This window comes from Barbatula barbatula, assembly GCF_947034865.1.
Source record: "Barbatula barbatula genome assembly, chromosome: 1".
Taxonomy (NCBI): domain Eukaryota; kingdom Metazoa; phylum Chordata; class Actinopteri; order Cypriniformes; family Nemacheilidae; genus Barbatula; species Barbatula barbatula.
Window position 1 is genome coordinate 23526608 of NC_136766.1, and position 12463 is coordinate 23539070.

General features: G+C 38.1%; 2 protein-coding genes across 2 annotated transcripts; one reads left to right on the plus strand and one right to left on the minus strand.

Moving 5' to 3' along the window:
- Positions 1-188: 188 nt before the first annotated feature.
- On the plus strand, positions 189-5880 carry rgp1 (GP1 homolog, RAB6A GEF complex partner 1). Its single transcript, XM_079470773.1, has 9 exons — positions 189-537; positions 854-969; positions 1046-1179; positions 1998-2081; positions 2345-2494; positions 3050-3196; positions 4245-4372; positions 5009-5186; positions 5306-5880. Exons 2-9 carry the CDS (start codon positions 854-856, stop codon positions 5527-5529), a joined length of 1161 nt encoding a protein of 386 aa, XP_079326899.1. The 5' UTR covers positions 189-537; the 3' UTR covers positions 5530-5880.
- Positions 5881-6402: 522 nt separating this feature from the next.
- msmp1 (microseminoprotein, prostate associated 1) lies at positions 6403-6978 on the minus strand (the record flags this gene model as incomplete). Its single annotated transcript, XM_079469310.1, has 3 exons — positions 6403-6568; positions 6665-6773; positions 6876-6978. 3 exons carry the CDS (start codon positions 6976-6978, stop codon positions 6403-6405), a joined length of 378 nt encoding a protein of 125 aa, XP_079325436.1.
- Positions 6979-12463: the final 5485 nt, after the last annotated feature.

The following is a 12463-nucleotide window of genomic DNA, read 5'->3' on the forward strand; positions in this document are numbered from 1 at the left end:
CGCGGGGAAGAGTTTTGCCATCTCTTTATCTGCCTAGGTAACACTTATTTTTGTCTTTGTTATATATGGTATTTTTTACTTGAAGAAATTCCTTCACTATTTGCACCAAACAAAAGAATTTGAAGTCTCTGAGAATATTGTTCAAGATTAAATCTACCCTCCCCGTTTTTGGATTGTAACGTTACGTCACATATGCCACGGAGCCAATCCTGTTGGCTGATCGTGTTTACCGGGGTTAAGGAAGAGAGATTGCTTTTTATGTTTTGTTATGATATACTGCACTACCTTATACAAACCTATGCGCGTATAAGATTCGTCCCAAATCTAGCGCAATAGCATGACGCCGTTTTATCTTTTCTATCTATGAATGTGGTCTGACAGGCGTTTGTAAAAACTCAGGGAAACATCATAACGACCCTCCGTTTGTTTTGTTTTTGAGTTGCGGAAGCGTCACCGGTTTGTCAGTTTTGTAGTTTATGTGTAGTGGAAAGTCACAATCCAACGAAATCGTGCTGTGTCGTTTGAAACAACGTCAAGGTATTTTTCAAATCCTAATAGATGTGAATGGGAGATCGAGCTGCTGCTAACATAGTACTGGCTGTGCTAACCTGCGCAACGACAATTTACCGCATCAGAAATCATCTGAGCTGTGCTCACAGTCTGGATTTGCCATAACGTTACCTGTACCAGTGCTTACGTCCATAATACATCTAAACATACATTCCTGAAGACTAAATCGTTTGCATAATGTGCATTATTTATACCTTAGCGATTTGTAGCTCAGTCATTCCACACAATACGCAGCTAAATTGCTAAGAAAAGTTAAATTTTCTCTCTGTATGTTTTTTCTCAGATGATTGAGGTGGTGGCCTCTATGGCACGAGGGCCCGTGTTTTTGGCCGGTGAGGTTTTAGAGTGTCTCATAACCTTCACAAACCCCATGTCACATATGTCTACATCTGCCAGCAGGTAAAGGCAGGAATATAGTCCATATATTTCCACATTTGTGATGTCATTCCTAAACGACTCTCCTGGTCTTCCACAGTGAGATGTTGGCTTGGGCCAGTGCTCAGATTCACTGCCAGTTCCATGCCTGTGATGGTCGTGTGGCTCTGCCCGCTCAGGGCACCAAGCAGGACGTGCAAGCCGAGAGCGACACTGTCCTTATACCAAGCAGAGGTGAAACTTATTCAGCTGATCTGAGAGCTACAAATATTGCTGCATTAAAGATAAATACATCCAGAAGCAATCATATATGCATCTCTACATTTTTCGTTTAAATCTCCGCCGGGTGGAATTAGACATTTGTTTGTGTGTCACACAGGTTGAAAAGGTTCATTATAGAGCTACATTGGAATATGCAAATGTTAAAGAAATGTGGATATGGTTTGTTTATACTGTTTGTGGCAGTTTAGGAAAGTAGTTCTTGTGGTTGTGGAAACTGCTTATTGTTGTATCGACTCTGGAAAAAGGGTCACCTTGTGTATCAAAAGAAATGTCATACACCTTCAATATATGCTATATATTATAAAATTGATGCTATATGGTTAGGAATAAAGTGTAGATTTGAAGGTAGTTAAAAGCATAGGGGTGCACAATGAAGATTAAAAACACAAGCAATGGAAGTCAGGAGTTATCAAGAAATGAAGAGTTGTAGATGTGCAAAGGCAGTGGATGAGAAGTCAGAAACCCTATACAATTTGGAAACAGATTGACAACGCATCTACAAGATGAAGCATTTGTAAAAGATGATGCAAATTATGTGTTGATTTTTTCATTTTGTATAACTAAAGCCATGTACAGAGTCTGTCAGAAAGTGTGCATGTAATGAATTACAATGGATGAGTTTTAAATTGGATTTCTGTAATCTCAGATTATTCATAGAAAGCCTGAATTTAGATCATGAGGTTCATAAAGTTTTTCACGTGGCCCAGATTGCTAATGAATTGCTTTTATCCAAAGTGATTTACAGTACAGTTTTGTTATTGTTGATTCAGGTGAACGAGGGCAGTGTGTGCTGGACACACCACCTAAAATCTTGTTCTGTGACCTTTGCTTGGACCCTGGAGAGAGCAAGACCTGTAAGAAACTGAATATTCAATCACTTCCAGTCTAGGTTGCACATTTGATTTTTAAACAGTCATAATTTATGTTTTTGGTGTTGTTTACAATTACCATTCCTACATGACCCAGATAATGTAAGATAACATAACTGGCCACAGTTCAGCTATACAGTCATGCAATTGCACATCAAGCTTGGCTAATGTCATCCTGAGCTACGCAAGACGGACATTATCGGGTTTATTTTTTGATAACTACAAAACAATCTTTTATCATCTCGCAGATTCCTATAGTGAGCTTGTTCCTACTGATGGTCCACCAAGTTTCCGGGGTCAGGCGGTGAAGTATGTGTACAAGCTCACAATTGGCTGTCAGCGAGTCAACTCGCCCATCAAGTTACTCCGTGTCCCTTTCAGAGTTCTAGTTCTCAATGGTAGGTTGCCGCCATTGTCTCCAGGCCTTATTTGTTTAGGGCTTCCCTTAGGTTTGTTCATGCAAAGCAGTTTTAGTTGCATTACCAGCTGGCTTAAAAGGTGCAGCACATCATTTTCCCATTGTAGTGGAAAAGATTTTACACACAATAAAAGGTTTCATTAGTTTTACACCTAAAGACATTAAGGTCACTAGTCATTCTGAGTTAAGTAAAAAATAATAATGCTATTTTTAATAAATAAACCAGTTTATGTGAATATGAATTTCATTCAAGGAATATTGTTTTAATGGTTCTCGTAAATGTATTTGTATTATTATCATTAGAAAGCTAAGACTGTCTGCTTTACTTCAGTGGATAAACCTAAAAAAATGTCTAGGTCAAAGTGAGTCACATAAGCAATCAATGTTGTACACTTCCACAATTCGTGTCTGAATTTATTACCATATCATTATATTTTGTCCTTATTTTGGTTTTCTTTCTCTGTAAGACTATTCTAGGCGTATCACGATTCTTGTGAATTGAAGATTATGAAATATTTTTGTGGATCTGTTATAGGCATGCCAGAGCCTCCATTCCCACAGGATGAGGAAGTGGCTCCCTCCAACCCATTCCTGGAGGAAGAGGAAGGAAGCACGAGAGACACTAGACCACTAGAAAGAGCTCTTGACATGCTAATGATCACCACCTCAAGACGGTGCCCATGTGAGAGAGCATGTGTTGTTATGTCTTTTGAAAGTACATTGTGTGGTTTCCTAGTTAAAGCAACACAAGATAACTTTAGCTTATAGTTCTCCCATGTGGTTGATAAGTGCAATTGTCTGTTATCAGTGTTGTAAAATACTGTTGCTGTATGAGCTTCCTTGTGGGTAGCGCAATACACTTGAATTTGTTGACTAAGCAGAAACAGCTGTTACATCATGTCACTTCATAAACTGTGCATGTACTAAAGCACTCTTTTCACTCCCTTGGGGTATATTGCTGGACTATACTAATAGCTCAAACTAGACTCGGAGGAAGCATTTACATTTACGCGTTTGGCAGACGCTTTTATCCAAAGTGACTTACATTGCATTGTACTATACATTTGTTTCAAAATAAGTGCAATCCCCTGGGATCGAACCCATGACTTTGGCGTTGCTAGCACCATGCTCTAACAAATGAGCTACAGTAGCAGCTGGTTATAGCGTGCGTTAGCTATATAGCACATTTGCAGTATCCCAAAACACAACGCATGAATGTGAATGTGTTTAGTAACCAACGAAAATAATTTTCGGTATTTTTTTTCAGAAACACACTAGTAAACAGGCGTTGTGCTTTGCAAAATAGGTGCAATCATTAACTTACACTCAACTTACTATGGGACTAGTGCCTAGCATAGTAACTATAGATACCGATAACATTAGTCTACATGCATGAACTAAGGAAACTTTTGACCATAAAACATTTATTGTGGTTTGAAAGCCATCGTTACAAGCATAACACTAAATTCGCGACGAGGCACGATCATGCTATGTATTTTTTGAGACCAAGTGTAATTTCAGCCGATAGAGGACTGCTTGCGTAATTGCGGCAGTAAAAATCGTCCAGTTAAGAGCTGTCCTACCACTAAAATAATTTTAGAGAGATTATTTTAAAGTCGAAAAAAACTCCCTAGTGTTGCTTTGAAATGTTTAAAGTCACTCAAGGAAGTCTATTCTTGTGTGATGGGCTTTGCAGTTTTCGATTGGGCGAATATGTGTTTTCTTCACAGACATGTTCAATATCACAAACATGCGGGGGAAGGTGGCTAAGTTCTGCATCTTTAAGACCGTGTACAGGCTTGGAGAAGATATTATCGGAACCTTCAATTTCTCAGAGGGGGATATTCCATGTTTACAGGTACAGGGTGGTTTTGAGCATGTGCATCAGGTTTTGCAAACTTGGTTGATTCATTCGAAATTTGGCCAAAATAGAGAAACTCCTCAAGTGTTACTGCTGAAGAGCCTCTATCCTGTTTAGTGCCAACCCTAATAAAACCCACCGGCGTGTAATTTTCAAGGAACTCTGAAGGCTTCTGAAGATGAGCTGGTTCATGTGTGTGTGTTTGGTCGTTTTTATATTGCCAAGTAAGACGTGTTCCTGGATCAACATCATTGGTCTTGAATTCCTGTCAAAAACAGTCCTAACCTGAGCCCTACCCATGACCTAAGGCATACACATAACAACCTCTAAATCAGAAGTCAAAGTTTGCTAGTACAAATGCACCTACCCCAGTCTTAAATTGACGTTGACCCTAAACCTGATTGGTTGATAGAAATGTTGTTTCAGGACCATCAGCGATGTTGATCCAGGAACATGTCCTACTCTGTGAAATCTCATTCATCAAATCATGTTAGAGCCTAACTATTCAAACGTGTCACTATACACATCACTTGTGTTTAGAAATAAGAAAATACATTACTTAGGAAGGTAAATGTTCTTTAGTGGAATGCTGCTTCATGTCTCTATTATTAGAATATGTTTATTTCTGCTCAGTATTCAGTTAGTCTGCAGAGTGAGGAGGAGGTCAATGAGCAATACCAGAGACGCCCCCGCCAGCCGGTCAGTGTCACTGGTCATGGGCGACACCTCGAGTCCTGTTTGCACACAGCCTCGAGTCATTTCTCCCTCCCCGTTCCTCTCAACGTCACTCCAGGATTCAGCACAGATATAGGTAAGAAAATATCTGCGTAAACTTATGTTTTTTATCGAATGGTTGAACAAATCCACATTTCAAATTTGAAATCCACATTGATTTGTATTCTTTATTATGTTTTAATGTCTCTTCACCAGTGTCGTTAAGATGGCGTCTGCATTTTGAGTTTGTCACGGCGCGGGAGCCAGTGGAGGCCCCTGTGGTTCTGCAGAATCAGTTGGAGGTCACGGTGTGGACTGGGGCGGAGAATGTGGATGTTGACACCTTTAGTTGGGACCTGCCAATCAAGGTGCTTCCCACCAATCCCACGCTAGCATCATATGTATCACAGTTCACAGGGACAAACAGCATAACCATTTGAGTTGTTTTATTTGTATCCTTTAAATGAAAAGTGTGTTTTGTGGAATGAGTGCAGTCATTTTTCCGAATTTTAAAGTTGCAGATTTTTGTTTCATTGGCGTTTGTTTTGCAGTGCAATAAATTCATGTAAACTGCTTGTTAACTTTTCAGTGTTATCCTACAAACTGCTTTACCTCCTGTGAACATTTCTGTATTTATTGTTTATATTCTTTTGCTCCAAGCTAAACCTGTAATTACAAATGTTACTATTTTGAACAAAATGCTCTATCATAAGCTGTTTTATACTGTACATACAATCTTTATCACGAGGCTGTCCATTTCTGAATAAAGAGCAAAATCATCTTATAAATTGCATGTTGAACTGTTCATTATTGAAATGTGAAAACTTAAGGCAATGAGATTACTTTCCAGGTTTATTTCAGTAATCATTTTAAACATAAGACAATTACATAGGCTTTAATTTGCTTGTTTAGCTGATTATTTACAAAGGGCATTACAGGCTCTTCAACATTATGATTTCTTTGAAATTCTTGGAGTGTATTGAATTGACCCAAGATAAAAATTATAAATGGAAAGTTAACATGCAGTGCTAAGAATGTGTTATAATGATATAAAGCATTAGATAAAATTGCACAACCACGCAAATAAAATTCGATCTCACTTCGAAACACCACGCTCCCCCTCACACACGCATTACTTTTCTTTATCAGACCACTTCCTTGCTTCCTTCAAATAGAACTTTGAGCAGCTTACATATTTTTGATTGTTTTTTTAATATAGTTGCTTTAAGAGCAATTTTCAATCTCATCTGTATGATTCAGATGTCAGCGGACAGGCAGGTGATTTGAGATTGACGGCTTGGTCTCCCTCCATGCTAACCTACTAGATTCATGTTGATGGCCCCATGTCTTGGATCAATGTTGTTCTCTCCGGGAATGCACGGCAGACGAGGGTCAGAGGTCATCACCAGTGTGACCTGACAGGTCAGGGTTTCAACTCGAACTTCACACCAAGCAGGAAAGTCCACAGGCTGATGCACACTGTAATTTAGCAGATTAACTTTAATATTTGGTTGAGTCATAACTGCAGTTTATTGTTTGTTAATAATCCTAAAGAAATTAGAATTAAGTTCTTACGTCTCACAGCATCCCACTCCCACAGGGTGGAGGCAGGTGCACTGAACACAGCCCTGCTCCATCCAACTCTCTCCCATGGAGTACTGCTTCCCCTCATACTCACACAGAGCTGTAGAGAGAACATGACAAAACATCATATGATCACAAGTGCACTCTAATTGAAAATTCATAGGAATGATCGTGAAATCATCAGGCCTGCACCTGGTCTCACCTTGAGAGTTGAAGTGGCACTGCATTGGGGCCGCCAAACAAGCTGTCCACATCATGAAGCCAATGAAGATCCTCATTGCGCTGTGTCTCATCATGGCAGCCATCTCTTTAGTTGCGTAGCTGTCTGAATCCCTCTGTCCGCTGTCGCACCTCCATATATACCCCCTTGTGCGCTCACGAGTACAGAGTGAGAGGAGTGGTTTGCCCCTACCTAAGGTGTGTCTCTGAGTTGGGGGCAGGTTATTTTGTCTTTTTTTGGGGGGGGGTTAAAGGAAAAAGTTGTGGCTTGGCAGCACTCGTCCTTTTTCTCCAGTGATTGCCTTTCTCCGCTCCACTGGGCATGACCTTGAAAAACTATAGAAATTCTGACACATCCTGGGATGACTAAGAGAGGAGGAGACACGTGTCAGAAAAGGAAAGTGAGACGGCAAAGAAGAGAAAATTGGGTCTGATTAGATACGAATGACCTGTTTAAGATGATCCAGGTTTGCCATTGTATGTATCTGATAAAGTAGCAGTGGTCTATTGAATCAAAAGTTTAAGCAAAATGCTTAGGACGGTCACTAATAGATTGGTGAGATCTAAACATCACCATGTGGTTACTATGTGATCTTCAAACACAAACACAGGTATCCGTCACAACCGTGGTCCTCAGTTTGCATTGACCCTTGGACTGAGCTCATGCTGATGATGTCATGCCGGTGTCTCCTGTCAGTGACCTCACGTGGGCCCGGTCCAGCCGAGGTTGTTCAGGAGAAGAAGGAAGCTCATAAAGACAGAATTGGACTTTTATTGCACAACTGCTGCAGGTGTGTATGTGTTTATGACCAAGGAGACAAAGATGTAATATTCTGCCCTGTGTTGTTGAGGACGGATCCTAGTAAGGTGTTGAGCAGAAGGGATCAGGGCTTGAGAGGATGCAGAGAAGGTAACCGTTCTTTGAGCCAGATGCAAACCTAGCCCGGTTGTTCGCACATTAGCTCATTCCTCGTCATCTTTGCTATCAACATGGAAAAATGTGCGATAGAAGAAACAGGCGTTTGCTAAGGAGACCCTGGGGCACCACAAAGTTGTGGTTGTAGCGTTCACGCCTGTGTCACCCCACAGTAGTCTGAAAGGTGTTGAAAGCTCCTTCGTGTGTACTACATGTGGTACTACTGCTCTATGGCTCTGACTTGCGCCTTGGTTTGGTTAAAGTGACTCACAGACTCTCTTCTGCTCCGTCCATACACCTCAGGAGAAAAACATTCCCTTCTGCTTATGCGTTAAACTTATGAACTTAAATAGCATGGTCTGTGTCAAATTAGAGGCGAAACTGTGCCAAACGGCAATTAAGCAGTATTTTTGGTTGTCAATTAATATAAAGTAAATTAATGTTAAATAATGAGTTGGTAAAAATCGCTCAGTTACTTAAAAACAGGATTTGTACACCATGAAGAAATATTCTGATCACTTATGGCAACAATGTGTTCCTTAAACTAATATAATCTTAACTAAGCCAATTGAAATAAAAATTTCGAGGATTTTACATGAAATTGGAGAGGTTTATTTATTTATAGTGTATAGTGAAACTGAACGATTGTGGTGCTAAAAACCACATAATGTCATGAATCGTCTAAGACTTTTTATTGTTTATTTAAATGCTTCTATTCACATGGTTTGTAAGTCACTTTAAATGTTTATGCTAAATTTTGTTTATTCAGTTGAATTTCTTTGCAAATGTTAGCACTTCTGCCTCAGTGGGAAAAATAACTGTGAAAGTAAGCAAGATTAACAGAAATGATATTGAGATTTACAGAAATTTACAGAAATGAATGAATATTAAACATAAGTCTTTATCTTTACAGGAAAAAAACCTTTGAAATAACAGCCTCATAGAAAAAAGCACGTTGGAAAGCAAAATGAGAACAAAAACAGAAAAAGGTTGATGAGGATTTCTGGATCCCAGAATGCTTCGAATTATTATTTTATAGTTTTTTTTCTGTAAAGATAAAGACTTGTTAATGTTAAATGTTCATTTATCTTTGAACAAATGTATATAATAAATTAGATAAATATACAGTAAATCTACAGTAAGTTACAGCTGCATAACTACAGCAACATTCTTTACAGTGTGTGTATAGAAAAAATGTGTAATAGTTGCATTTCATGTCTTTTAATGTCCTTAATTAATTATTCTTACTCTTATTCATTCAGCAGGAACTCTAAAACGGTTAATAGACTGTTACTGTAATTGCTAAAAAAAACTACCACTTGATGTAACTGCCGCACGTATTTTAGTTAAGTTTGTTACTGTTTTTCTTTTTATTTCTACCTGAGAATAATAGGTATTGTATAGGCGGAACTAATTAGCGCCGATCTTGTGTTCTGCTCGTAATTAGAAGCAACACAATCCCTGAAGTGAAGCGCTAAAAAACATAGCATGGCAAGAGCTCTCCAAGTTAAGTTAACATTAAGAGTATAAACATATCTGGACATATGTTATCTAAGAAGAAAGAAGACTTTAAGTTTAGCCCCTCTTAAGTAGAAAGCAGCCTACGATGTGTGTTTGTATCCGGTTTCTGTGATATATTTCAAGTGCATAGCTTGTGTTAACTAAGTGTGTAACTATAGTGGCATAATCTGAATTCAAGACATATGCATTTTATTTATAGTATCTTTTTATTTTAGCTCTTTTTTCACCCAGTTCTCACGGGTGGACAGGATGTGCTGTAGAAATAAAACCCCGTTTTTTAATCAAGATCTCGTGCTTCGTGTTGACTACTAGAGGGAGCTACAGCCAATACTAATTATAAAACCAACAGATCAATTATGCAGATGACGGATATAATGTATATCTATGTATATTATAAAACTGTATTAGATAATTGCCTTTCTACCACCATCTCTGTTTGAAGCACACAAGTGCAGTTAACTTAACGTTCCCTGTAAAACATAAAAAAACAAAAATTTGGTTTGAAAGCAGTCTTAAATTTTAAGTGAAATCAAATTGTCACTTAAATTTAAAATATATTAAACAGACTTAAAAACATCTAGTTCTATTTCGTATAAAAATAATTTCTTATTTTGATGAGTTTAAGTAATTAAAAAGCGTGTTAAAATGACTTCCTCTTTTACAGTGTTTTAGCGTGAGTTGATGTCAAACTATGTCAAAGTGACATTAATTATTCTTACACTAAACAAGGACCAATATTTTAAATAATAACCTTAATATTTATAAGTCATATTTTCTGCTCAAAAGGTTCTGTCTTCATTTACTCAACCTCAAGATCCAAATCTGTTCTGTTGAGCACAAAGAAAGATATCTGGAAGAGTGTTAGTAATTTTCAGTTCTGGGACATCATTCACTGCCATAGTAGAAAAACATATTGTATATTTTTTGTTCTGTTGAACACAAAATGACATATTTTGAGAAATGTAGGAAAACAAACAGTTCTGCAGCACCTTTGACTAACATTAAATTTAAACGTTAAATTCTCTACAGGTACCTCCTGATGTACAAACCCCAATTCCAATGAAGTTGGGTCGTTGTGTAAAATGTAAATAAAAGCAGAATAAAGTGACTTGCAAATTCCTTTTGACCCATATTTTAATGAATACAACACAAAGACAAAATATTTAAAATTCAAACCGATAAACTTTATTGTTTGTGCAAGTATTCACTAATTTTGAATTTGACCACAGTACACTTACCATTTTTTTATCAGTCCATCTCAGATGAGCTTGGGTCCAGAGAAGCCGGCTGTGTTTCTGGTTGCTGTTGATGTATGGCTTTCGCTTTGCATGGTAGAGTTTTATCTTGCACTTGTAGATGCTGCGACGAACTGTGTTAACTGACAATAGTTTTCCGAAGTCTGCCTGAGCCTACATGGTAATAATCCTTTACCGAATGATGTCTGTTTTTAATGCAGGGCCGTCTGAGGGGTCGAAGGACATGGGACAACCGCCTTGTCGCTTACCTGCAGAGATTGTTCCAGATTCTCAGAATCTTTTGCTGATATTATGGACTGCCGATGATGTTTAACGTAATGCAAAACATGTTTAGTTACTATTTGATCACGCAGCTATTCACAAAATGGTGAACTGCGCCCCATCCTTCCTTGTGAATGACTGAGCCTTTTGGGGTGCTCCTTTTAGACCTAATCATGTTGCTTACGTGTTTCCAATACATTCGTTCGCCTGTGGAATGTTCCAAATAGGTGTTTTATCCGCAAACCTCAACTTTCCCTGTTTTATTCCGCAAAAAACAATTCATTGAATATTAAATATCTTGTCTTTGTGGTGTATTCAATTAAATATGGGTCAAAACAATTTGCAAGTCTTTATTCTGCTTTAATTTACATTTTACACAACGTCTCAACTTCATTGGAAGTAGCTGTGAATCATTGACCTACTTGACCAAACCAGTCTACTTGAGCAACATTTGTGTGGTGTAATTACGATGAATTAAAACTACCCAACGTTCACAGTACATGCAAAAACAAAGATTATTAACCAGTTATTAACTTATAAAATTCAGGTTTGTTGAGCCCTATTCAGTGGAAACCTTCATCATCCTGAAAGTGCAGCTGCCCTTTTGGCTTAAACTCAAAGTAGCTTAGGAGCAAGGAAGCAGAGCCCCCTCTATGAATGTTCGGAACACATGAGGAGTGGCAATGAGCCTTATCCTCTATAACAGCTCTTGAATCCCAAGGGGAGCATGTAATGGACTGTGGTCCTGTTCTGTTGTGAAGTCTGACTCATCACCATGAATTATATAACCACACACTAATGTGCAGGGGGGACACAAGGTTACACTAAGTTTTAGAAGCAAATGATCAGGTGCCAAGCTGCCAGTGAATGTGTATTAAAAGAAAAGTTTGCTTTTTTCACTTGTTTTACAGGCTTGGTTCTGCCTCAACAAATGATGGTAAGAAACACACTATATGTGAAGACACTTTTTAGGAAGTAAAACTTGGTGCCTGTGTGGACAAACAAAACCATAAATTGTTTATTGGAGACATTCGGAGAACATCATGTTCACGTCAAGCACTCCAAAGCAATTAAAAAGGACTCCTCCACCTGAGCAGAATGGCTCACAAAGGCCAAAGCAGCTGGTTTCATGGTAGTTTTGATATTAAAAAGAGAAACAAAACGTTTTTTATATATTTTAATTCGTATGATCTTTCTCGTAGCTATTTTGGCAAATATTATACATAGATGTTAACTATATAAAGTGATTTGTAAGTGAGATTTTACACCTTAACCCCCCAAAGTTATCATACTATCGCTCGAATTATGCATTTTCATAATTACAATTTAAAAACATAAATAACGAGATGTGCCAAATTCAATTAATTATGTTAAAGGAAATAAAGTGTTTTGTTTATCTTAAGTATCTTGCTTGAATTCCGTTCAAACTAAGAAACTCCACAAATTATTATCGCAAGTATTTAATACACTAGTACACCTTACGTTCAATTTAAGAGGACTTTTAAATGCTTCATGAAGTTTGTCCTCTTCTACTATCCGTTCTTCAACCAAACAGGAAGTCGCTGAGATTCACCAGACCAAAGAAGTCATTGCTGATCCGTTCCGTCTCTACAAACT

Coding starts and splice junctions, on each gene's coding strand:
- rgp1 (XM_079470773.1), top strand. CDS start 854: ATGATTGAGGTGGTGGCCTCTATGGCACGAGGGCCCGTGTTTTTGGCC. Junction 3,197..4,244: donor CACCTCAAGACGGTGCCCAT/GTGAGAGAGCAT, acceptor TTTTCTTCACAG/ACATGTTCAATATCACAAAC. Junction 5,187..5,305: donor AGGATTCAGCACAGATATAG/GTAAGAAAATAT, acceptor TCTCTTCACCAG/TGTCGTTAAGATGGCGTCTG.